General features: G+C 39.7%; 1 protein-coding gene across 1 annotated transcript in view; it reads left to right on the top strand.

Moving 5' to 3' along the window:
- CSNK1G1 (casein kinase 1 gamma 1) overlaps positions 1 to 26,629 on the top strand; it is a 193,680-nt gene that overhangs the window by 54,961 nt on the left and 112,090 nt on the right. The window contains 2 exon segments of the mRNA XM_067556020.1: positions 13,039 to 13,437; positions 20,763 to 20,803. Of these exon segments, the coding sequence (XP_067412121.1) occupies positions 13,260 to 13,437; positions 20,763 to 20,803 (219 nt within the window). The 5' untranslated portion in view covers positions 13,039 to 13,259.

The raw sequence follows: 26,629 nt of genomic DNA, 5'->3' as shown, positions 1-26,629 counted from the left end.
TAGGCGAGGCTCGTGCATTTAATAGGATTATTCAGATACTTCCAGGAAAGCACTCCATATCTCTGAGAATTTTTCTTGGGCATTTCTGTTATGGCACACACTTCTTCCCATGGTGGCCAAGCTTATGGTTCCAGTCTTCAATTGTTGGTCACTTTTTGGATTTCCATTTTTGTAGTACTAAACTTTTAGCAATTAGTGCTTCATTTAGCCAAAGCTTTTCAGATTTAGTCCGCTTCCAATTAACATCCACTAGGTTTAAAATTATGTTTTAGCTTGTAACAGTTTTATTTGATAGGAAAAAATTAATTCTGCGGTTTCAGTTCTTCTCAGAACATTATGCGTATAGGATAATTCCCAGAGTATCTGCATTAAGTTAGCACCTGCTGAATCAGAGCACCAACATTTGTCTGATTTAGCAGTGCCTGTTTTGAACAGTTGGAGAGGTGTCCAGTGCATCGTCCATATGATTTTCTATTGGATTAATCTTAACTGTAGGTCCAAGGAGCAGTTCGGAGCATTGGCTAAAATTTGTTTCCATTGATAGGTCAGTCATTTTCTGCTAATTTCCTTCTCCCATTTCTTTTTTAGAAAAGCCAAGTTTAATTCAAATTTGCTGTCCACATGTGCGTATAGTATTGCCATGGATCTGACAATCTGGGTAATATTTGGAGAAATGAAACCAGTTCAGGTAGGTCAGGGGTAGCACAGGCATCTGGGCCAGACAGATGGGAGATGGCATGTTAAAGTAGGATGTATAGCCACTCCTCCTTAGAGCTAATCTACACTTAAACTTTACAGTGGCACAGCTGTATTGGTATAGCGCTGTAAGAGCGCTTGTATAGCCGCGTTATGTCTACGGGAGAGCGTCTTCCACCAACATAGTACTGTCAACACAAGCACTTATGCCAGCAAAATTTATGTTGCTCAAGGGTTTGTTTGGTTTTTTTAACACCCATGTGTCACAAATGTTTTGCTGGCATAAGTGCTAGTGTTGACAAGGCCGTAGTCTCTAGTTTGAATCTTTCTTTTAATATTGTAAAAGGGAGGAAGGTAGGTATCATTTTTAATAAACTGACTGGTCAGAATTCCTTTCCTAATCCAATCTGTCAAAACTATGGTGTTGCCTGCTATGCGGAGTTCCGTGTTACCCCAGCTAGAGGTTTTGGCTGGGGGTGACTTTTAAATTTAGTGGCATTGTGTGGCAAGTATTTTTGGCTGCCACAATAGTTGGTAATTGTTCTTTAGGGAATTGGTAATAATCTGAGTGCAGAGCATTGGAAAGTGGTAATGGAGCAACCAATTCTTCTTCCAGCTGGAGTCAGTCCGGGGCTCTACAGCACAAGGGAATGAGCTTCTGTGCTGCTTGGCTAAAAATTGTTGCCTGATAAAGTTTAATGCTGGGAAATACAAAACCATCTGTTTTGACAGGGAGCTGTAATCTTTGTAAGGAAAATCTGCGCTTGTTACCAGCATCCTACAAGGACGACCTGAACATGTTGATCTTGGTCAAATAAAAGGGAGAAATAATGGGTAGGCAGGGAATTCAGAATAAAAAGGACAAGGAAGGACATTAATTTTGTTTGTTTTTCCTCAAGACATAGTGCCTACCATCTATTTAGATCATTTGTTAACTGCATGATTAATGGGGCTAGGTTAACCTTGACTATGTTTTTAAATTCCTTAGGGAAGAGAATACCAAGATATCTGAGGTGAGTCTGCCACGCAGCTGTCCCTATAGGAGAGCTGCTGCCAATTAAATCCAATGAGATCTTCATTGTTTCCAACATATGGAAAATTATCTGGCTACAAGATAAATTGAAAGTTATATATTGTTTGTAAAATATTTGGAATAGCTTGATCTGGATTTTTAATAAATAGGAGGATGTCCTTCTGCGTATAGAAGGATTTTGATCTCCTGAGTCCAGATTTGATTCCTTGAATACCTTGATGTTCCCTAATTAGTATTGTGAGTGCTTTTGATGCTATTTTGAACAGGAGTGAGGCAAGGGAGCATCTGTCTAGTTCCCCAAAACACATTAAGTGTGGGGAGGATATTGGCTGCCTTGCATACTTTTTGTCTACTTCCAAACAGAATCTAACATTGCCTGCCAGAGGCAAGTGTGCCACTTGCGACTTAGACCTCTATCCTTATTGGTGGAGTCAGGGGAATGATTTAAGGTTTTCAGAGTCCTATGTTTTTGGGAGTAGTATATAGGATATTGGAGGAGTTAGTTTCATTGTTAACTAACTGAGCTTTAAGAGGTTTATTTTTAACCTGTATCCCTTTATTAGATGGTTGTGTCCATGTTGCGATTGGGTTTTTCCTGAAAGTTTCTCATGCTATTGGTGAAGAGAAGAATGTTACCTTAATGTGTTAGTGAATTGCACTGAGTCATGATAAAAGTCAAACATCCTCTAGATGCTGACTTGCTTAAACCTGAGTAGCTTTTTCACTAGCTATCTTGTTGAGTGGGTGGTGAGTGAAAGAAGGAAAATCATTCCTAAAGGATTTGTAGCATGGTAGGAAATAAAACTAAAGCCTTAGCAATCTCGATGTGACTTCCCTCATAACAATCTAGTCTCTTCCCTTCCCCCTCCCATTCCTCCTTTTAAAATGGAACAAAGTGCTTCTCCTTTTGGCTAGCCCTTAGGAATTATTCTTGAGGCAAGATTTACAGTCCTGCAAATTTTTTTTGGTATCTTCCACACCACCCTTCACACACAGCTCCCTCCTGCAATTTGTCTATAAAGTCACTGTCCTTTCAAATCACTTGTTAAGATCCACCTGTATTGTGTTGCCTACAGTAAACTGGCAACTGATAATGGGTAGGTTGAGGGACAATGTGGGTTTCTGATATTTAATTAAATGTCTCAATGCCAGGTCTGCAAACAAGCCAGCCTATGTAACAATCTATTGTCAGTCGTCGTCGTCCTCTCTCCATTCCACAACTATAGCTTTATAATAAGTTTTCGTGAGGCTCAGCTAACTTCATCAGATGCAGAGATAGAAATGAGAAACATAGGATCATCATATGCATATACATATATGATGATCCTATGTTTCTCATTTCTACCTCTGCATCTGACGAAGTGAGCTGAGTCTCACGAAAGCTTATGCCTGCTAAAATTAAATTTGTTAGTCTTTTAAAGTGCCACAGAACTCTCGTTTTTACTGTATACAGACTTACACGGCTACCACTCTGGAGCTTTATAATAGTTGCTTAAACTGGCTTGTAAACCCTCTGTGGTAGGGACCACATCATCTTATCTATTATATGTTCCTAGCTCAGTCCTGATTGGAGCACTAATTAAGTACAAATAATGTTTTTGAGAATATTTAATGAGTGTTACATTTTAAGAGCAGAATGTATTAGAGCTGCTCTGTTATCAAAGCATCTGGACTAATATATAGTTCCTTCAAGTTAACAGATGGAGATGGAACTATTTAAAGTTTATCTCATATATTACCAGAGATAGAGAAATCATTGAGAATGTTGAACAAACAAGTGAAACCTTTTATTATGATGATTTTTAAGTGAGGCCTCTACTTGATGCTTATAGATTTTGTTTCCCTAGATTAAAATGTTAACCTACCAGCTTTCAGGGAATAGATCCTCTCTTGTGTATGATTGAGGGATTTGGCAGAATTCTGCCATTGATCATGATCTCAGTCTTTGAAGTACCAGTGTGCCTTCTGAAAAATGCTGATTAAGAATAGCAGATATCTTATCCAAGGAGGGAAAAGAATCTATTGCTGCATAGGAGGAATATGCACTAGAACCACACATGCAGGCTGTGACATCTTTCAGGTGCAGCAATCTCGGCTGGTCTGCTTGCTTCCAAACCTGGAGGGCACTGAGAATTGGGCCTCTGCCACATTGTTGCTAATGGTTACCAGGAATGATGGGTTCTACATAATCATCTCATGACACCTGACATAGCCTTGGCACAGGGAAAGTACCCTGAAAGAAAATTCATGGAGCTTCTCACTGATTGACACAGCAGCACCCAAGAAATGTAACACCTGTTGGGCAATGGAAAGCTTAGCTTTCCTTTGCTCTTTTTGAAAAGTGAGTAACAAAATCAAAAGATCCTATATTATATTTTCTGTACTATCCAAGAAAGACAGCAGCCGATTGGCAGTAATTCAGAGGGTGTCTCACTTTGTGTGGAGATGATGTATGTATTGAAAGTGTCAGCAGTGGAAAGCTTCCTAACAGCAAGAGACGAGCCCCTACTGTTCTTGTCAAGTTTTTATATTGGAATAAAATGCTCATAAATTAGGACCTTGTGCAGTTCTCTAAGTTGGGGATTGCAACACAAATATGTTTTCATCCCAAAGTCATCTTCAGCTTTCATGTCTGATCTCAACTTGTGCAATGTAATTTGTGCACTGATGCCATACTCCTGCAGTTACTTACAGGTTGAGTACATCTAAGCGTTCCAACTTCTATCAGCACCTGGCGTTTCCTGGAGCCTGGTTTAATCACTCAAGATGTAATCAGATGCTTTGGTGATAAGTTCCTAAATAGAAGATGGGGGTGAAATTTTCAAAAGCTCCTAAGTCAGTTAGGTGCTTTTGAAAATTACTCAGGGATGCCATTTTAATTAAACTAACCTTCTGATCTGAAATGTAAGAATAAACTTTGGAAATTGATGCAGGTTCATCACCTACTCTGCTAGAAATGATACTTGTGGGTGTTGACATTAATCATTCTATTGTCAGAAAGCCTTTGTCAGATGGTTTAGCAGTGATTTATATTGTCATTTAGTTAAACTTTGCTATTCATTAGATTCTAAAACAGTCTTTCAGTGTAACATTTATGGATACTAGAATTCTTAATACATGGTGACTAAGTTGGATGAATCTATTTTCTCTGAGCGTAGAAAAGATTTATTTTTTTTCATCTTTTGGAAATTGCTGAATTCTTTAAAGAGGTGTGCAGCTGTGAAACTTGTGTGTGGAAAAGCATGTATGTCTTTTAATTAAACTTACCTAAACATTTACCTTAAAGTAAACATTATCTAAAGTCACTCCGCTTCCCTGCTGCCATCAGAGTTTGTGGTAGTGAGTCACCTCCTAGTCAAGAGGGGAAAGGACTTGCTTTAGGTTTAGTCCATTGCTTCTGGCTTCCATAGGGCTTGCTGTTGAGCAGCATGGTATGTATTCTTTCATCCACTGGATGAACATCTTGCCTCCATTTTCACCCTTACTCTCAAGGCTGCCTGTCTACACTACAAACACTACAGTAGCACAGCAGCAGCGCTGCAGCTATGCCTCCGTAGTATAGACATTTACTATGATGGTGGAAGGCTTTTTCTGTGGCTGTTGGAAATCCAGGTACTAGGTCCAGTAGCAGAGGAGCTAGGTAGATCGATGGAAGGAATTCTTCTGTTGACCTAGCTGCATCTATAGTGTGGGTTAGATCAACCTAACGGTCTCACAGGGTGTGAAATTTTTCACAATCCTGAGCGATGTAGGTAGGTTGACCAAAATTGTAGGTGTAGACCAGGCCGAAGACTACAGTGTGTGCGTGTGTGTGTGAGAGACAGACAGACGGGTCATTCTCAGGGCAGTACAAAGCATTTCCCTGTAGGTTAACAGGTTAGTCTAGGACTGAATTTAGTATTAAGCTAACGTAGAGCTGCATTAGTTACCTAGATTTACCCAAAGCATTAATTGAATTACTTGGACTGAGGGACTGAAAACGAAATGTATTGAGTAATCTTTGTGTCTCGAAAATATCCATTCTTTTTAACCTAGCAAACCTCTGATCCCCTCTGCACATGTTGACAAGATTCTTTTAACAGAATTCCAGTCCCTTTTTAGTGGGCTGTGGCATTGGTCTCTTGTTAAATTACTTCTGTCTCTATTAAGACACAGGCAAGATTGTAAATAAACAGTAATATTAATATTAATATTTACGGATATTAGGAGGCTTTTGTATGTTTCCTATTCATGGGAATAATGAATGATATAATAATGGTAATAGAAATTAGAATGCTTTTGTCTCTTGAATATCTCTAAATACTTTAAGGTGAGGATATTTCATTGTATAATTTCTACAGACTGCCTTAACTCTGCCCCATAATACCACTTACCTAATGGAAAGCCTTTTATATCAGTACTAATAAACCTTTTAAAGACATTATTTTACTATACACTAAGATACTACCAGTTCTACAGGCACCATTCTCCTTCCTAAATCAGTAATGTCATTGCTTAATTCTAACAGAATTTGAACTGTAAGCCCGTTTAAATGACCATTTGTATCTTGACAGTTGTTCAATAACCCTTTGACTTTGTGTGGAGTCTCTTGCTTAGGATGTATTCTAATATGAATACTGAATCCAATGTATAAATAACATTTCATAAGAGCATTAAAAATATAACCTTGTAGAAATCATTTTGTTTGAACACAGGATGAAAAATTTACCAGGCACCCATCATATTAACCAGATGCGGATATACAAAAAAAGGCACGGATAGGTTGGAAAAGAGGTCCAGAGGCATTACTTTTTCCCCAATGAATTGTCCAGTTCAACATCTTTTGCTCTGGTATTTAAAGCCTTCTGTGGATTTGTTCTAGCCGCCTGTCCTAGCTGTTTCCCTCTGTGATTTAACCTCCCATGGTAGCTGCAGTTTACTGGAACAATACAATTATTTGCCAGTTATGGAAAGGCTGAGTCTAGGAGATGGAATGCTCAGAAGGGAGATCTGGACTAGGGAACTCATTCCTACAAGTGCTAAGAATGGAGAGGATGCACACCAAAAGGAATCCTGTGGCTAAAAGGGCTAATGTGATCCTTGAATGTATAAACAATAGAATAGGAGTAGGGAGGTGATTCTGCCTCTGCATATGGCTTATTAAAGGATATTGCAAAACTGGAGACTGCAGAAAAAGAGCTGCAAAAATTATTCACGAGCTGGAGAAAATGCCTTAGTGAGCTCTCTGTCTTTGAGAAAATAAACAGATTGAATTGTGACTTGATTACAATACATAATATTTTCTCCCCAGGAAAGTACTTATGTGCTAAAGGGTTCTTTAGTCTAGTGGAGAAAGGCATAACTACAACCAGTAACTGGAAGCTGAAGCTACACATTCGAAAGTAGGCAGAATTTTTTTAAACTGTGACAATGGTTAGCCATTGTCACAAACTGTCAAGGGCAGTGGTGGATTCTCTGTTTTGTGATGTCTCCAAATCAAGACTGGATGCCTTGAGTTAAATTCAAGTTCTTCTTTGTGTGATGTTTCCTATGCATATTCCACTTGAGGTGCATGTGTTCTCCATGCACCGGAAACCAAAAGAATTTTTTGCTAGCAATGTGCTGTGTATTTGTCCATGCCTGTGCCCTTTTTCCACGTGCTCTAGCCATTGACTGCCAGTTGTCACGCTGTCCAGAATGGCTCACGACCATGAGTCCCTATCTCAGGGCAGACTATCAAAAGTAGGGCAGACACCCCAAACTGATGGTATGTTCTATAATTAGATTTCACCAACTCAGTACCAAAGTACTACAATAGTCTTATAATGGAATCACAGACAGTCCCTTTAGACACTCCAGTCTATCTTGCCACCCAGGCAAGCTGGATTGTGTGATAAACAATCACTTACACCAAAAATCACAAAATACTCAGGTTGCACCTGGTCCCAAGGGACCAGTCAAGTACCACAGACAACACTGGTAGCCAATTCTATAGTTAACTAAAGATTTATTAGCTAAGGAAAAAGAAATGAGAGTTATTGAGAGGTTAAGGCAGGTAAAAATATATGTACAGGTGAGTCAGTTTGTAATTTTAAAAGGTGGCAGAGATATTGTAATCTGCCAGTTTCCCAGAAGTATTTTAGGGCTACCCAGAGTAACTCTGGGGATCTCCATCTTCCCATTTGGTTATTTTGCCCTGTTAGAATGCAAACAGTCCAGAGATGGTCTGTTCCGTGTGTGTGTGTGTATAAATAAATAAATAAATAAATAAATATATATATTATAGCTTCTCACAGAATACAAGCTAACAGGATGACTACCATGTAGGCATTTTCTTTGGGGGTAGAGAGAAAGGTGTGCATTTAGAGTCTTTGATCTATGATCATCATACACAATGACCATTTGCTTTCAAAGGCGCAAGAATTAGCACTTTCCTGTTAGTTCTTCATTTGCATTACACAAGGCTTCTTTGTTTGCTGGGTTATTTAGTTACAGGAGGAATATGCAATGTAAATTATTGCTATTACATTTGAACAGGATACAGGCACAGAACAATGTACACGCAGCATCCTATTAGTTTTCATGAAGAATAAACACCAAATATGTTGTTGTACATTTAACAATCACTTTGATCTATATGAATATGCAATTGAATTGGCCTGGCTTCCCGCTGTGAGTTTGTCAGTTTTCAGATGGTGCGTAGGCCTTGGACAGAGCTGGTGCTTGGCTTACCTGTGTTAGTGTTCTCGATCCATAGGCAATCATGTAGAGATTTCCCTCTTGATGTGGAACAACCTCCAGGGCCTCATTTGAGGAATTGGTATACAAAGTGAATAGTTTCTGGAAACCTGGGTGTACTGATTGGAGGATTGGCCAGAGCTTGAATCAACTTCTCTGAAGGTTTGGTGTATGTCTTTCCATACCACTTACTGGTTGGCGGTTAACTGCCCTTCTCCCTTGACATACTTCCACCATAGCATATCTGCCTGTTGAACAAATCATATATTTTTGGTTGCAGTTTGATACCACTTCTCTGCTGACTTTTGAGGATGTTTCTAAAATCTTCCACATTAACCTTCCTGTCTATAAGCACATGTGCAAATCTCACCTCTTGGATATTTCAGACATACTTTTCTGTGGTGTTGGAATGGCATTAGTGAGTCCAAAAGAAATCTAAACCCATTTGTTTAATTCCCAGGATGTGGTGATTCCTGCCAAGTGTGCAGTCTTCAGTTACAAACATGATGCAAACCTTTACCTTGATCAAAGATGAAGAACCATGAGTTTCATAGATTCATAATTATAGGGCCTCAATGGATGACTATGATTGACTAGTCTAACCTCCTTCCGAACACAGGCCATAAAACTTACCTGATTTGATTCCTGTTTGAACAGCATGTCGTCTTAAAAAAACTTAAGCTAGTGAGGATCTCTTAAATTCTCAGTATAAGGTCTAGAGTAGCCTTTTTTGTTGAATTCTCACAGTTTGCCATCTTCTTCCTGACAAAGCACAGGCAAGGAATATGCTGACTTAACTTTTTAAAATCCATCCTTTTGGCAAGATGGTTTTATGTAGCTTTTCACTTTGTTCTGTAACAGTCAGGATGGGAATTACGTTTTCTGGATAGAAGTTTGTCAGCCAGCTTAATGCCTGTTTCAGAGTTTCAGTACACCCTACATCTGAATCATCCTGTGCAAAGGTATTGCATTCTTGTGACATTTCTCAGCCAATTGCTTGCTCTTCCTATGAGGTGTTGCAGATTGACAGGAGGACCCTATGGCTCACTGGGAAATTCTGATGTCTTTATGCTTGGCCAGCTTTGATTGGCTATTATAATATTAATTTCCTTTCAAAATCTGTCGGTTCTACACATGGCTATCACAATGTGGTGTACATGTTGTGCACCAAATGCCCCAATAGCAATTATGTTGGTGAAACCAGACAATAACTACACTATTTTCAGAGACAGAAAATAAGACGAAAAACACCATATCGCTTGTGGGTGGACACTTTTCACAGAGCAATCACTCTATCTGTTCTGTAAGTCCTCATTCTCAGAGGAAACCTGCATAACACTTTCAAAAGACGAGCCTGCGAGCTTAGATTCTTAACATTGCTAGACACTAAAAATCATGGACTGAATAGAGAGACTGGATTTATGGTTTACTACAACAAACTATAACTGAGGGCTTGTCTACACTTACCTGGGAGATTCGGCGGCAGTCGACCAGAGTTACGCAAACTACATACCAAAACTTGCGTAACTCCCGTCGACTTCTGTGCTTCTGTTTTGTGCGCTGTCTTCACTGCACTGTGCTGACGGGAACTGTGTTCCCGTCGACGCAGCACTACACCACTTGAGAAGGTGGTCTTAATATGTCCATTTCTGGATCGACTGAGTGGGTCTTCACTGACTGCTCAGTCGATCCAGATAAGTCGATCTGACAGCGGCAAAATTGCCGCTGTCAGTGAAGACATAGCCTTCTCAGCTGCCTCCCCTTTATTCCCCCTTATGACTGGAGAGGTGTTAATGGGCCACTTCACCTTGAATGGTCCCTTGCAATGTGTGTTAATGACTTATGCTGAACAATCGGTTTCACCTAGTATTTTTAGCTGTGACTCTCGCTGAATAAGTTTCCCAAACTTGAAGAGCTCTGTGTCTTGAAAGCTTCTCTCTCATCAACAGAAGTTGGTCCAATAAAAGATATTACCTCACTTACCCTCTCTCTCTAAGCAAACACTGACTTGGGCCATGTCTACATGTACAGTGCTGCAGCCACACAGCTGTACTGTACTGTGTACAGCTGTGTCGCCACAGCACATGTAGTGAAGACACTCTATGCCGACGGGAGAGAGCATTCCTGTTAGCATAAAAAAAAAAACCTCACTCCCACAAGCGTCATAAGCTATGTTGACCGGAGAAGCTTTCCTGCCATCATCTTGCTGTTCACACTAGTGCTTATGTCGGTGTAATTTATGTTGCTCAGGGGTGGAATATTCGCACCCCTGAGCAACATAAATTTTGCCAGAATAGGGGATAGTGTAAACATAGCCTTATTCCATGGAACCAAATTTGTATCCCAAGGTTTTCAAACACTCCCAGTCTAAAGACTGAGCTTAAACTTTAATTACATTTCTGCATGCAAAGTACTGTCTTGTAGTAGTAGTGTTCTGCTGCTTCTTTCCATAAGAATCATGCTAACCTGCACGTTGCTAATAATCCCTCAAGCATTGGTGGCACCTCAGTCTCTCCAATTCTTTCCTTGAAGCACATAGTTCTTCTCTGAGTAGTGTCCCTATGAATGCTTCACTGTAGGTTTATGCATATCCACAATGTGGATACACCTACAGTGGAGCACCCATGTGGGGGAACACCTCTAAGAACCACAGTTACTCACAAAGTGAGTAACCTCTTCTTCAGTATCCTGAGGACTAAAATGCTTAGCTTTAACTAAAGCCATTGGGATCAATATAGGGCAATTGGGTCAAATGTAATTGTAGAAATGTGGGGCTGAAAGGGACCTTGCAGTCATCATGTCCAGCCCCCTGTGCTGTGGCAGGACCAAGTAAACCTAGACCATCCATTACTATTCCAAGTGTTTTTCTAACTTGTTTTTAAGCACTTGTAATGATGGGGAATCCATGACTTCCCTTGGAAGCTATACCAGAGCTTAACTATTCTTATAGTTAGAAAGTTATTCCTAATATTTAACCTGAATTGCTCTTGCTGCAGATTAAGCATTACTTCTTGTCCTACCTTCAGTGGACATGGAGAACAATTGATCACTGTCATCTTTATAACAGCCCTTAACATATTGGAAAACTGTTATCAGGTCCCCCTCTGTCGCTCTTTCTCAAGACTAAATATGCCCAGATTTTTCAATCTTTCCTCATAAGTCAGGTTTTCTAAACCTTTTATTGTTTTTGTTGCTCTTCTCTAGATTCTTTCCATTTTGTCCACATCCTTCTCTAATTGTAGTGCCAGTATTCATCACCAGTGCATAACAGAGTGGAACAATTACCTCCTGTCTTGCGTACAATACTATGATATTCTTTTATATCCTGTTAGAACACTGTTAATGACTTGTGATATATGGGAGGTCAAACTAGACGATCTAATGATCCTTTCTGGCCTTAAACTCTAAAACTATGTTTACTTATCATTCATGCATAAAGTGGGTCTCACCCATACATTGCAGCAAAAATGTAAATGTGCTACCCTGTAGACTCACTATTCTTCTTTTAAGGTTGGTGATATTGGAAATAGTCATTACCTGTTGTTGTGTTGTATACCTACTATTAGGTTATGAAATCATTTTCAGCTGATCTACCCTTGATTAAGAAGTAAAGTACCTCTTAATTCATTATATTTACGTTTGTGTTTGCTTTGTACTAACTTGCAAATTGTAGTAATTAATAATTGGTCCCAGGCACTTGTGTGAATTAACTGGGTACTGATGGATTTATATTTTATTAAATCATTTAAATAAAGAAGTAGGATTTCATTTTATACTGTGGTGGATACATGTAACTTTGTAAAAATCTTAAAAAATTTTTCTTATTTAGCACCTTTTTATCCGAGGTTCTCAAAGCACTTCACTTCACAAACAAGCATCATAACTACTAAATACCCTTTATAAACAAAGGTCTGGTCTACACTGCTGATGAAATTAGGTGACAGTCAACTCTGTGTAGCTTGCGTAACTCCCATTGACTTCGTAACTTCTGTTTAGTGCGCCATCTCCGCTGCGCTGTGCCAACAGGAAATGCGTACCCATTGATACAGCGCTATGCTTTTTGAGGAGGTGGTTTTATTAGATTGACTTCTGGATCGATTAAGCTTGTCTTCACTGCCACTCAATCAAACCAGATACATCGATCTGACGGCGGCGAATTTGCTGCTGTCAGTGTAGACATAGCCAAAGTGAGGTATAGAGGTGTTAAGTAATTCAAAAGAAATGTACAAATAATATTGCTTTAAGGATGGATTATTGTATTTCATTTGTCTTTCCTCTTGCATAACTAAACTTGGGCTTCATTAGTAATAGCAAACTAGTATTAAGCTTAGTTTTAATACTTTTGATTTTAGTCTTAATACTTCATTTTTAGCAGCCTTGCTTTGAAAGGTAAATAGAGTGGATGATCAGTGTCTGTTCAACATCACAATATTGGGGGTTGTCACTGAAACTCTATGTAGAAATTAGAGAACACGACAAGCTATTAGTTTGTATGAAACCTAATTGTCCATGTTTGGTTAGCAGTTGGTATTTTCTTAATGTGAAATCCTAATTTTATTCTTGCAATCTTATATTTCTTTGTTTCTTTTTAGATTCTAAAAGACCTGCCTTTACTGAGTTCTCCAGGAGGTAATCAACCATTGTGGAGATGCATTAGGAGCCTGGAGATGGTGCCAAAAGAACTTCACGTTTCTATGACTTGTATTGTAACCTGACTCAGTGACATCTTTGGATATATATTTCTATTCTAAGGAGAAGAGTGCATACTCCCAATTCTGCCAGTTCTCTGGCAGAGATTTTCTGTTGTTAGATCATGGACCATTCAAACAGGGAGAAGGATGAAAGGCAGCGAACCACAAAAGGAATGCCAGGGAGGAGTGGGCATAGCACTCGACCAAGTTCCACTACATCCTCTGGGGTTCTTATGGTGGGACCCAATTTCAGAGTGGGCAAGAAGATAGGGTGTGGGAACTTCGGAGAGCTCAGACTAGGTAAGAATATAGCTGTCTTAGCGGCTTGCATTACAAGAGCTTGCATTTCATTATTGGTGTTTAAAATCTTAACAAGAGAAAGTAATGGATATTTAAATACTTTTAAGTTTAAATAATTTATTCTGGTGGTTAAAGCAACAGGTTTCTGCAAAAGATGATGCAGGTTGAATGATAGAAAAGGGTAATTGTCACATGTCACAGTTTCCTAGCAACTACAGAGTTGCTTTTCCTGTGAATATCCATGTATGTAATGGATTAGCTTTGTTCCAGTATGAGTGTGCTTGCACATGCACAAATCCACAGTAAGTGGCAGCTGTGCATGTCTAAGGATGTGAATTCTGAACGCTCTTTGAAAAACCTTGTTTAATGCATAGGAAGGCTAATTTCTTGTACACCTTTAAAATCCATTTTGCCTGTTTTGGAAAGTGTTTTTATTGAATCTTTGAGCAACACATAAACTTCCTGTTAACATGCTTACTCTTGTCCTTTGCCTTGAATGAATTTTACTTATAACATGTTCAATAAAAAATGTTGCAGTTGTCGTTCAGAAGGAAAGTTTTGATATGTTTGCGTCTTTCTCAAATTGTTGTTACTGGACCCTAGAACATAACTTGTTGAAGATTATTCTTGGATCTGTCAGAAGGAAGATGTCCTTTTGCTTTTTGTTTGCCCCTTACACTTTTGCTTCTGTTTTTAAGGGGTTGCATCTTTATTTTGTTTTGCTTTCCTATACCAGCTGGAAGCTAGGTTGCATGCAGTCTTTTCCAATCAGTTGTGTAACTGTTATTTCCGCTTTCTTACTATCGCTGTGAAAGGAGTACTCACAGCATGTTTTTTTTTCTTCTGGATGAACTGGCTTGTTCTGCTCACAGGATTGAGAACAATTTGAAGGCATTTGGGCGGTCACTTAAAACTATTGTTTTAAAGCAATGTTGTTGTTTTGTCAGTCATGGAGGTATTATAAGCGTCTCTCTCACCAACAGAAGTTGGTCCATTAAAAGATATCACCTCACCCACCTTGTCTCTGTCTTAAAGCAGAACTTTTACGTGGTGAGGATATTAATGTTGAGATGTTCCCAGTCTCTTTGGAGTTATAGGGATCTGTTCCTTTACCGTGTGTGGTGACAGTTCTTTTAGCTATGCTCCTTCTGAAACTAATTGGTGTCACATGTGTTGACTAGAAGGGGCGGTTCACCAGTGCTGTATGGCTGAAGAAGTTGAATAAGTGTCCTCCATTGTGTTTCCTAACTCCTCTAGGTCAGTGGTTCCCAACCTCTGTGTGGCCTGGGGGTCTAAAGTGGCTCGCGGGGGCTTTCAAAGTGGCCCTTGGCTCTCTTCCCACTAGCTGCAGAAGGGAGCTGTTGCCTAAGGACCCTGGCGGAGTGCAGGGGGCTACAGGACGCATGTAGTTTCCCTGCTGCAGTGAGGGAGAACAGCGAGGAGGCTGCTTCCTCACTGATTCCTTCCATCTGGCTGTAGTGGGGGAAGAAGAGAGCGTGCTGACAGGCTGGTGGCCCTTCAGGATTGTAAAAATGATATCTTTGGCCCTTTGGGAACCACTGCTCTAGGTTTAGGGCTGGAGGACTGACTACAGCTTGATACCAGAACCCCCATGTATTGTGCTTATAGATGATGCTATCTGATCACACAGATTTAGACTCCTTGAAATCATGAAACTCCAGTCTAGTAGAGCAGGGGTGTCAAACATCCGGCCTGCAGACTGGATCTGGTCCACCAACCTTTTTGGTCTGGCCCTTGGAGGCAGCGCGCGCTGCCACAACAGAGTACAACGCCATGAGATGTTGCGGCATCACGCGCTGCCACAAGATCTGTGTACTCTGGCGGCAGTGCGTGGAGCGCTGTGTGCATGAGACACAGCTCTCCAAAAGGCGGGAGAGGGACAGTGTGGTCTTGGGGCATCGTGCAATACTATAATTCTTAATCATTGATCGATTCTTTTAATCGTAAAATAGTAATAGTTGTAGAAGTGAATTTACTGCAGTTTTTATATTGCTGATATCTAGCAAATAAAATATACTACTACATAAAAATGGTTGTGCCTAGTATTTCGATTTATGGTATGTATGGTCCACTTGAAGTACATTTAATTCAAACCTGGCCCACCATAGCAAATAAGTTTGACACCCCTGTAGTAGAGCATACTATTGCTGTCCTGCAGAATCTTCAGTCAAGTGCAGTGGGATCTTAACTCTGAGATGTTGAAGACTGTTATGATGTGAGCTCTGACAAGTGATAGGTGTGGCTATATTAAAGGCTGATTTCTTTCCACTTCAGTGATATGCTAATTTCTCAAGTGGCTAGCATCAGTTACTTCTCCCAAAGACATTAGTTTTCATTCTTATTTCCTTAGCTTTTCTCAGTGACCTGCGGCTTTGGATAAGTAATCAATTTTCATTTATTTTTAATGCTGATGCTTTTTGAATCTCCAGGCTTAAAATTAGGACAGTTTTCCCTTTAGTGGTCTGGTGGAATGGTGTAGTTTTTCTTCAGGGTAAGAAGGCAGTTGTGTGAATGTAGTAGTGTGTATTTATAACTCCTTGTTAAACGGTTGAATCTAAGAATGTTAGTATTGAAATGTAAACTAGTCTCTGATGCATGGAATTTCTGGAGCTGATGGAATAAAATAAAAATACCAAAATAATAAAAATAAGAAGCTAGGATCAAGAATTAAAGTTAGGTCCCCATTTGGGGGTGAGCGGTGGGGAAAGGATTAACCAGCGTGTTAGTTATCAGGAGGATGAGTTTTAAGAGGGGTTTTGTAAGAGTTATGTAAACTTGATCTCATCCATAGATTTTTTTTTTTTTTTTTTTTTAAACTAGAAAAAATTACTAGCCTTGAAATGAATGGAGTCTGTGGATAACTACTTTAGGCATTTGGTTAGTTCAGACATGACTAATCCCAGGATTTTTCATATCTGTCATGACAAATCCTTTGCCAGAGAGGAGAGAACTTGTGAAGCTGAATTTAGATTTAGAAAATCATGTTACTATTTATGAGCACCTAAAAACATGTGAGGCTAACAGTCTCTGTGCTCAGTGTTTACAATATAAATGGGACATGATGCAACAAATGAGAGTCATGGGCAGGCAAAAAGTGGGCAGGGGAAGAGGAAAAAGGAGACAGAATAACAAGATCTAGAGGCTATGCAGTAAGCAGTATGCAAAACTTGGAGTCCATTTAACATGTTTACTCCTTGCTTCTCATTGTCTTCTCCTGTACACTGTAGTAAAAACCAGTTCCAGCTGGCCCTATGCTCCACCCACATCACTGGAGGCAGAGCAGAGCCTGAATGCTTTTAAAGGGGTCAGGTCCCTTCTCTGCTTCTCCTTCCTCTCACCCCCATGGGGATGCAGAAGCAGTGGTAAGAACCAGCTCCAGATGGCCCAGCACACACCCAGTCTTCGCTGAAAGCAGGACAGCGACTGCCATTTACTTTTAAAGATTTGGAAATGAGAAATGAAGAAAATGAGATTTCTTAAAACTTGAAAGTGAGGCTGTGATGCCTGTTCCAGGCTCTCCACACAGCACAGAAACCACCACTGGGAAGGAGGCTGCCCAAGTGCTCCTGGGGGAATTCTGTATCAGAACATAAAGTGGTGGTATTTGCATATTTTATTTGTCAAAATTACATTGTATAACCATGACAGTTTAAATTATTTTGATGATTTATTTCAAAATACCTGTCAGCAAGTATGTCTGTAACAATAGAGACAAAAAAGATGCCCCCAGGAGTAGAGAGAAATAAATCCCTACGACAACCCAGTTCCTGTTTCTCTGCCCCCTCCCACCCACAGCCCAGCTGTGGGGCCAGATATCTCCACACACCCCCGAGCTCAGCCGTGGCCCCCTTGGCCCAGATTCCCGCACTCTACTCCACACAGAGCCCAGCCGTGGGGCGACCCCCAGCCCAGACGCTTGCAACCCTGGGCTCTGGGCATTCCCTGGTCCAGATAACCGCCTCTCCCTCCAGCGCCCAGCTGTGGGGTAACCTCCCACCCAGACACCCACACCTCCTTCGCCTCCCCCCTCTCCCCCCGAGCGGAGCCCCGGCCTCTCTGCCCCAGACATCCCTTCCCCCCAGAGCCCAGCTGTGGGGGCCGTCCCAGCCCAGACACCCACATCTCTCACCTCCTAGAGCCCAGTTACTGGGCTGCCCCAGCCCAGACACCTGCCCCCCAGAGCCCAGCTTCAAAGCCACACACCTACACTCTCTCCTTCCCAGAAGCCACCCATGGGCCCCCCCCCAGCTGTAGTTTGTGGTGTTCAGACTGTAGAAATCAATGACTAATTTTTATTAAAACTTACTACTTTGCAAAAAGTATAGAAATCAATTCATCTACAACACTTATCCGGTTGCTTTCATTCCAAGTCCCTCTGATTTGCTTTATCATAACAATTTCTTCCTACCAAAAATGGAGCAATTTAAATTAAGTCAGTTTAATTGACTATTTTAAAAATAATCATTGTTTTTGAATTAGTCTGAGGATTTGTAAAATTAATTTGAAAATTTGTGCTACTACAACTTTAAAATCTACATTACTAAAAATGAATAAATCTGTGTTTAATTGACACTATTGATTATCTTAATTTTACAAACTGCTATAGGCATAAACCAAAATATTGAAAATGAAGACACTGATCCTATGAACACTTGAACAATATGTAACTTTACTCACAAGACCCATTGACTAAGCATACATGGTAGTCCCATTGAAATGTTAAGCATCTGGATAATTGTTTGCATTATTAAGAGCTAAAACTTCATTATTTTTTATTAATTAGTGTTATACATTAACTTCCAGATGCTCAGGAATGAAAGGGTGCTGAGATTCCTTTAGGGATGCAGTTCCAGGATATTGCTGCCTCAAACTTTTATATAAATCTCTGCCCGGTGGAGTCAGATCTGAAAACTCGTAACTAGAAGCAAGATGGTGCTTTCTCTTCATTTCTGCTCTCCTCCTCTGTTTCTTGGATGTTGTGAGGGGTGGCTTTTTACTACTTTCTACCCTTTTCTCAAGCTTCTGTGTGTGTGGAGTGTATTTGCTAGTCCACCATTACCTAACTTGTTTATTTGGGTTCTTATCACCCATGAATAGCTCCAATGTCTGCCACTGTTGCATATTACAAAGATTTAAAATGCGTGAAAGATGACTGAAATGTAGAACATACCTGTGCTTTGTTGCATGTTACACCATAAAGGAAAGAGTATAATGGTTTTTACCTATAAAATCTTTTAAAACCAAGTCTTATTGTGTGACTCAAATAAACCAGTTTTTAACAGAAAACTGGGAAAAACAGAAATTCCATTACGTTCCACTATACTTCTGTTTTGCAACCATCAGAGTTCTATTGATTTTTTTCCAAATTCTAAGAATAGTCTTTTGTGCTGTTTAATATACAGAGAATACTTCTAAGTAAATGCTGGGCTAATGCAGTGCAGTAGAAGTAGAGGTAGCATGCCTGTCACATTATTAGGTAGGTGTATCCCCATCACATGCATCAGCATTGAGTCAGCAAAGCAAATGCCTGTAATTTCTAGCCTGATTCATGTTCCTAGAGGAAACTTAATTCTCAGAGCAGTAAGATTTAGTAGTTTTTCTTGGTTTCTTGTGCTGTGAATACATTTGTAACAAACTGTAGAAAGGCGCCTATCATATCTTTTGTGTGTGGTACAAATAAAAAAGCATAAAATGCCCAGGGAACATCCCTGAATGTTTGTATTGAACATGGGCACTACACAAGCAATAAATCAATTATGTAGGTAGAGAGCTGGAAAACTTTGATACCTTACTAATTAGTGCAGGGTGGATTTATTTAAATTGCCAACTTTAATCATGATTTAAATCAGCAAGCAGAAAACCTGATTTAAATAATTAACTAGAATTGAGCTTGGTATTTTGTACTCTAGTTATCTTTCTAAAGAGTTTCTAAAGTTGATTTGCAATTTAGCTTGTCTGCACTGTGGCACAAGGCAGACTATGGGGGTGTGAATTGCAGAGCACACCAAAAAGCTGCACTTTAACTGCCCCACGTGGACACTGCTGACACAAGCTAAAAGGTGCCTAGTTCATGTTAATGTAATCCTCTGTTAACATGAGGTAGATACCTTCTAGTTTGCTCCACATGGGGCAGTTAAAACACAACTCTTTGGTGTGCTCTGCAATTCATGTTCCCAGTGTAAATGTAGCCAAAATGTAGCCTTTACACTAAATTTTGTGCTGCTCTTTCCTGATCAGGAAGGAGAGTGCTCTGCCTAAGTACATTTGTACAGACAATTAGTTTAATTGACGTTTATTCAGATTCCTAATTGTTGTATGTTTTATTATGTTAGACAATGATGACTAATACATTTCTTATTTACTAGATTCATTTTTTACTTGTAATTTGTCAAGCTCTGTTTGGATGGAAATTCCAATTCAATTAAATGCACAAAAATAGTTTTTCAAAATAATTTTATTTAACTAATAATCATCTTAAACTGTTTTCCTATGTATCCAGCACACTTATCAGAAAGGTTATCAAAACATGTTTTACATGTAAAACAAACTGATTTATTAAACAAGGGTTTTAATTTATTTTAAATTTATTTTAAAATTTATTTTAAGTTACCACGTCCTTTAAGATTTTAGAACTAGTACATCTGATCTTCTCACATCTACTTTATTCTTAGATTGGAAGAGGAAGATGAGCTTTTCTGCGTTTTCAACTCCCATTGGTTTCTTAACTTTGAATGAACTAGTTATTAAACTAAACAAGTTGAATAAACTGAAATGAAGAAAATATTCTCTCTGCACCTGCAGAAGAGGCTACTGCTGTCAAAAGTCGGTTTAGCACTTCAGCAAACTGGTTCTAGATGCTTAGCCAGTAACTTCCCAGTTCAGTGGCTTGACTATTTAAAATGTGACAGTCAATGTGAACTGGTTATTTTTAATAGATGATAGTACGATTAAGCCTTAACATAAGTTGTCATAATCGTCTGTTAATTTTAAATTGGTTTATTTTTTTAAAAAGCCTTTAATTTAAATAAAAAATTTTATTCAAGTAAAACATCAGATTTAATTTTTTTAAATCATCAATTTTTATCCACCCTGAATTAGTGCAAGCTATTGCTAGTCTAGCCTGATAAGGTATAATACTTATTGTGGATTATTAATAATTATGCCTATGTTGGATCTGTTCATTGTATTGTCTAAATTGCTCTTTGCACTTACACTGCTCAATGAGACTTTATTTTGCAGGACTCCTTAGGCTAGAAATACTGTCTGTCATACGTGTGATACTGAAAGTCTTTCTCTTTTCACAGGGAAAAATCTCTATACCAATGAATATGTAGCAATCAAACTGGTGAGTAGAACCTTAATTTAATAGTTGTATTACTTTAAAATATCTTGACAGTTGCAAGTGTCATGCTCAAAAGACAGCTTTCTTTCACTCTACACTTACTTTATACTGCACCCTGGCTTAACAGAGGTGAAATGATCCTGGGCTAGGGTAATAAGGAAATGTACTGAGTGAGAACAAGACTTCTCAATTAGAGTAGACACTTAGAGAATTTTACAAGCATAGCTGTGGCACCTTTCTTAACCTGGATTGATGGATATAGAGGGTATCATGCAGATCCCAGGGAATGGAGCTAACTGTTGGGTTATCACTCACACATTCCAAAGTTGCCACCTTAGAATTATGGTTGCCTGTGTCCCTGATTTCATTGCCCCAGCGATATGTTTTTATTTTTTAAGATTGCAAGCCTATTGTGGCAGGTACTGTCTGTCTTTGTATAGCACTTAGTGTGTTGAGCGCTACTAGAAACAAATGAACAACCAGCTGTTTTTTATTCCATAAAAACCCACGTCACATACCTTGAAAATATAAAGGACAATCAAAAAGTCCTCAGTTCCCAAGGCAAATTTAATAAAAAGCAAAGCAATTTCTATTTTTAATAACTAATTTAAGAAAATACATTTAAACTATTCTAATTCTTTAGTTTTCTGCCTTTATAGTGGATTCCCAAACAATGTCTGAATAAGCCATAATTTATCCATGGTGTGTAAGAAACTGTGTGTGTGCAGGGTCCAGGCTCTGGCAACACTGGTTTAAAAGGTAGAGACAAAGCTGTATGTAGTTCTCCATATTCTTTGTGAGCAGTGATGGAGGAAGCTGGGGGAAATCTCATCTTAAATGAGGTCTCTTTTGGGGAGAGTGCAACTCCAAAATTGTGGTGTAATACCTTGAACTCCTCATGTCATTTGATTTTGCTAGGGTAGCATGGCCTTGTCTGCCACATCTTCTAAGAGCTTGATTCCCTTCCAGCTTAATCTGAGGAGTGCCCAAAATTGAGGATCATAATGCTCCCTGAATTACATAAACCTTCATCCAGACCGCCTTATGTGTGCATAATCAGGTGGACAGCTATGGAGGATTTATTACAATAAAAACGTGAAAAATGGCTGGATTCTGTCTTTTTAGTGGCATGCAATTGACTTTGGGGAATCTGGATAAAGAGAGTGCATGAGTGTTTTCACATGCCGAATATTATGTTACTCAGGGAGACAGTGTTCCGTTCATGTACAGTGCCTGTAATGCAAAGTGCACCTGGTATGGGTTCTCGCTTGTCTTCCTCCCCCCCAGAGATGCAGTGAATTGTGACTTCAGAATTTTTTTAAAGCAGCATAGCTAATGGCTGGGATACAGCTTTTCTTCTGATCAATTACCCCTCTAGAACACAAATAGACATATTGTAGTCTGACAGTGGTTAGAACCTGGGATTGAGAGTCAGGGAAATGATCTACTCTCGACTAAGGTCTCACGGGTCTGCCAGAGCCGAGTTACCTATCCTCTGTGCTTTGGAAAATAAGAACACTTACAACACCAAACTGAGGAAACAGTTTTCTTTAATTACTGAAAATTTAAACAAAGCTTGCATATACACATTTCAGCTTCCATCTGTGTTACACTTTAAAAAAACAAAACCAAGCAAACCTAATTCAGGTATTTAGAATTCTTTGTCTGATAAAAATGCAAGTCAGTCTCCTCGTGGGCTTTCCTATTTGTGTGCAGCTAGTAGATGCTGCCTACCTGTTAAGTGTGGTCTGTGTGCCCACCCCTTTAGGAAACGGTAAACTCTTGTTTGGAGGAAAGTGACGAACTACGTGGTTCCAAATCCTCTGTTCTCAAGACCAAGAGGAGACAAGCAGAAAGATTTTTGCTCTCAATTCAGGCAACATCTAAAACTGTCTCTTGATTTCTGAGAGATCTTTAAGATACTGAGGGAGCTTCAGAGGCACAAGCTGTTTTCTCAAAGGCAGCACCAAGAAGCTGGTTCAAAGACACCAGAACATGTACTTCATGCCCAGCCTCTCTAGTCTTGCACAGAATGAGAGCTATACTACTTCTTTGCACAGGGCAGCAGCTGAGAGGAATTGCACTGACAGGACAGTCCTTTTTTTTAGGGGAGGAAGAAAGGCTGTTTCTGCCAGTGAGAACCTAGAGTTTGCAGAGCAAGTTGAATAGTGCATTCTGCTTCTTGGGCTGCCCCAGCTCTACTTTTGTTGTGTCTGATTTTGAGAGCAGTGACATGAGAACAATGTGCATTATAGCCTGTGCCTCTGTAAATCTTGGACCGTCTCCTTGGGGGGTAAGTCCAATTATCCGGTCTTTTTATGAACAGGTCAACTACAGAGAGATGTCCTTTTTCAGTGCTTAGTTGGTTGTACGTCATAATGCAGACAAGCACACTTCTGTCTTATAGAGCTGTGTAAACCCCCACTGCTTCTACTTCCACCTGCAGCTCTTATGATAATAAGATAGTTTGGAACCTGTAGCTTCCTTTTATTTTTTGGGGGGGGAAAACATCAGCGGACCATTTTGGAGGAATATTTCTAGTTGCTCCCAGCCAGTTTGAAGACTCTCAACTTAGCGGTGGTTTTCCTCGTACAGTAAGTTCTTTCACTATCATGTGAAAGACTTCTTTCAGGACTTCTCCTGTAGTCAATGTTTCTCTTTTTATGCTGTTCAGCTGAAGGTCTGGCATTCTACCCAGCATCAAGGAGGTGTGTATATACCAAGATTTTGGGAGTAGATTCTCTAGTCAGATTAATTGTAGCATCCAAATACTGGGCAGCAAATTACTCTCTTCTTGACAAAACCATGACAAAACTTCTGGAAAAAAAAATGCTTCTTGCAACTGGCCAAAGAATTTCAATCCTTCTGTTGACTGAGGCAGCCTTTCTTTGACTTTAATACCTTCCATTATTGGAGAGACCAGCTACAACTCACAAAATTGGTGGATTTGAGAACCTGAAATACATGTAACTGAGAGGATGATAGGAGGTGAGTGAAGAACATCAAAGGATCTTGAGTGATGCTTATCAGGAAAAGAGGGCAGGAACTCAGAAATAGGGACCAGATTTCTTGTATTTGTGGAGTACTATTGATTGCAAAAATGTTTAGTCACTCACTTGTACAGCTATCTCAACTGCATGTACAATTGAGATATTGGCACAAATGATACCAGCACAACATAGGGAGAAATGGGGCCAAAAGTGGACAGCAGTGCTTAGTGAAGACAGGGTTAAGAGAGTGCTCAAGATGATGACTGAGGAGCTGATCCAGAGCTGAATGTCAAATTCATTGATTACAGAGGAAGCAAGTGACAGTTGGATCATGAACTGGAAAGGTGAAAGGCCAGGAAAAGAGTACTGAGACGGGAAGGCAAGGAAGAGCCCAGAATCAAAATCAGGACATCAAGGATCTTCAAAACACTTTACAAACAGTAACATTTCTTTCTATTTTCACAGATGTGGAATCAGACAGAAAAGTTCAGAGCCTGCTTTCTGAAATTTTTAAGGGGTGCAAATGTGTATCTAACTCACAGCTAACATGATTGTGTGTGCATCGGTGACTTATTTGCACATACTCCATTCACTGCACATACAAATTAGGTGCACCTGAAGCATTTTAAAAGGTGGTGTGGATGGTGTGCTCAGGTTACCCACGGAGTCTGTCAGAACCAGGATTAGGTCTTGTGGGCCCCTCAGATTTTACTGTACAATAAAGCTCCAATTTGTAATCTCATTCAGTTGGAGTGTACGTGAAATATAGGCTTCTGTTTTTATCAAAAACAGAAATCCAGCTGTTCTGTGCTTTTGTTTTCTTCACTAAACAGGATTTATGAAGATTTTTTAGCAATGGTATAAATTATCCCATTAATGGAAAGAAGCCAGTAATATACAAAGGATTCTTAGTCTAAAAATTATTATAAGTAGTTCTGTCTTCATTAGTAGTAGAGGCTTCTATAAGGCTTTCTCTTTTAAACTTTCTTCGGCAATGACTCAGCTGAGCTAAAGTCCTAAGACTTTTCCATCCTTGAAAATAACTTGAAGGTTGACAGAGAAATAAAATAGCTGTGTGATCAGCATGCTGTTCTGAAGAAATTTGCTATAGGGGAACAATCTTTTTTTGCCTGCATCATTGGGCTCAAGGCAAAGGAGAGTTCTGTGCAAAATCCCCTTCTGCTCTGGCTTTTCTTGGAATCCTCTCTACAATCTGAGAGTCCATGCTGCAGTTTTGCTTGTATTTTTTGTATCCCTCCAGAGACCCCTGTCAGGGAATCTTAGAATTCCTCTTTAATTTAAATGGGAAGAAAGTTTAGGAATCAAGGTATTACCTTTGACAAGCTAAGTAAGGTCTAATATGTGGGGAGTTAGCTTTGTGGGTGTGGGATTGACAAAACTAAGAATTGCTGTAGATATTGTGCTGCATCTTTTGAGCGTTTTCTTCATATCTTTCTCTGCTAGTTGAAACCATCCTGCCTTATTGCTTTCTGCATCAACACTCTTTGCCACAGAAATTACTTCCACCACTTACAGGAGGTAGTCAGGTTAGTGGGTCTACTGGATAAGTAGATTTCTCCTTCTAAAGGTGAAGTTACTGTGAATAGATATAGGAACCTATAGGTTTAATCTTTGAGTTCTTTTGTCACTGAACTATGCAAGCTGAGAATTTTTTTTTTTTCATGGTAGTTCTCTTAACCTTGCCTGTACTCACAAATGGGTTTCTCAGGACATGGACTTATAGCATCACAGTGATATTTATTCAGTCATATGAGTTCTGTTCGGAGTCATATGTGAATGATAGTAATCACTATGTTTCTCTCTGGGTGAGAAGTCTATCCTTCTTGGAGGCAGCAATTATTATTTCAAATATAGGATCAAAATTTGCCATCAGTCTTAAACCCATTGCCAAGAAGATGGGACCAAGTTGTGGGACCAAGTGTAGGCAGCTGCCACAATTCTCACAAGTGGCCAGAACTCAAGTTGAAGTCCCAAGTTCCTCATAATGCATATGAAGATGAATGCTTTAGACACCAGGTCTTCTACTTCCAGCTTTCAGTGATTGAACAGTTGATTCTCCTACTTTATTTGACCTAAGCTCACCTGCAATGGGGCTATCTGCAATGGGGCTATCTTTTTCAAACCAGTTCTGACTCACAATTGGATTCCAATATGAAAATGAGGGGCTAATGTAGCAAAGCAGTAGCCTATTTCTCTTCTACGGGTGGGCTGAATAGCCTTGACGATGGTATTCCAGCTGTCTCTTTCTAGACATTTAATCATGGATTGATCTCTGGATATTTGAGCAATAGAGACTTCAGCTCAAGGCAAGTTTTTTCTGTTAGGGAACAGAGGGTTTCACTGGGTTTTGAATAGCTTGTGTAATTAGAAGTTCAGGCAGTTCGAGTTCCAGTCAAGATCTTTCTACTAATTAAAGGGGAGGTTTTAACCTGTAGTTCTTACTCCATGGAAGCTTGGGGACATTGGGTCCTAGAAAAGTTGCAGGATAGGAGATGGTCTGAAAATGAGACTGGAGACTGAATTACCTGCTCAGTTCTGCCATTCCCGTCGGAGCTGAAGCATATTGCACAGGTGTGGGGGAAATTTGTGCTGCTATTTCATGATAGGGTTCTCAGATCACAACAGTAAAATATTGGGACACATGGGGGCGGGGATGGGGGGACCTGGAGCTCCCAGCCACTGCAGGGGGCATGGGGATCCAGGTCCACCCACGGCGGCTAGGAACTGAATTTTTACCTGAATATCTGGACAAATGGCATCTTGATCATATATCGATCAGGACAGCTGGTCACCCCAATTCCTGCACTCTGTATCCTCT

The sequence above is a fragment of the Emydura macquarii genome, unplaced genomic scaffold (assembly GCF_026122565.2).
Source record: "Emydura macquarii macquarii isolate MOO-44397 ecotype Brisbane River unplaced genomic scaffold, CSIRO-AGI_Emac_v2 contig_1644, whole genome shotgun sequence".
Lineage (NCBI taxonomy): Eukaryota > Metazoa > Chordata > Testudines > Chelidae > Emydura > Emydura macquarii.
This window is presented reverse-complemented; position numbering and strand designations above follow the sequence as displayed.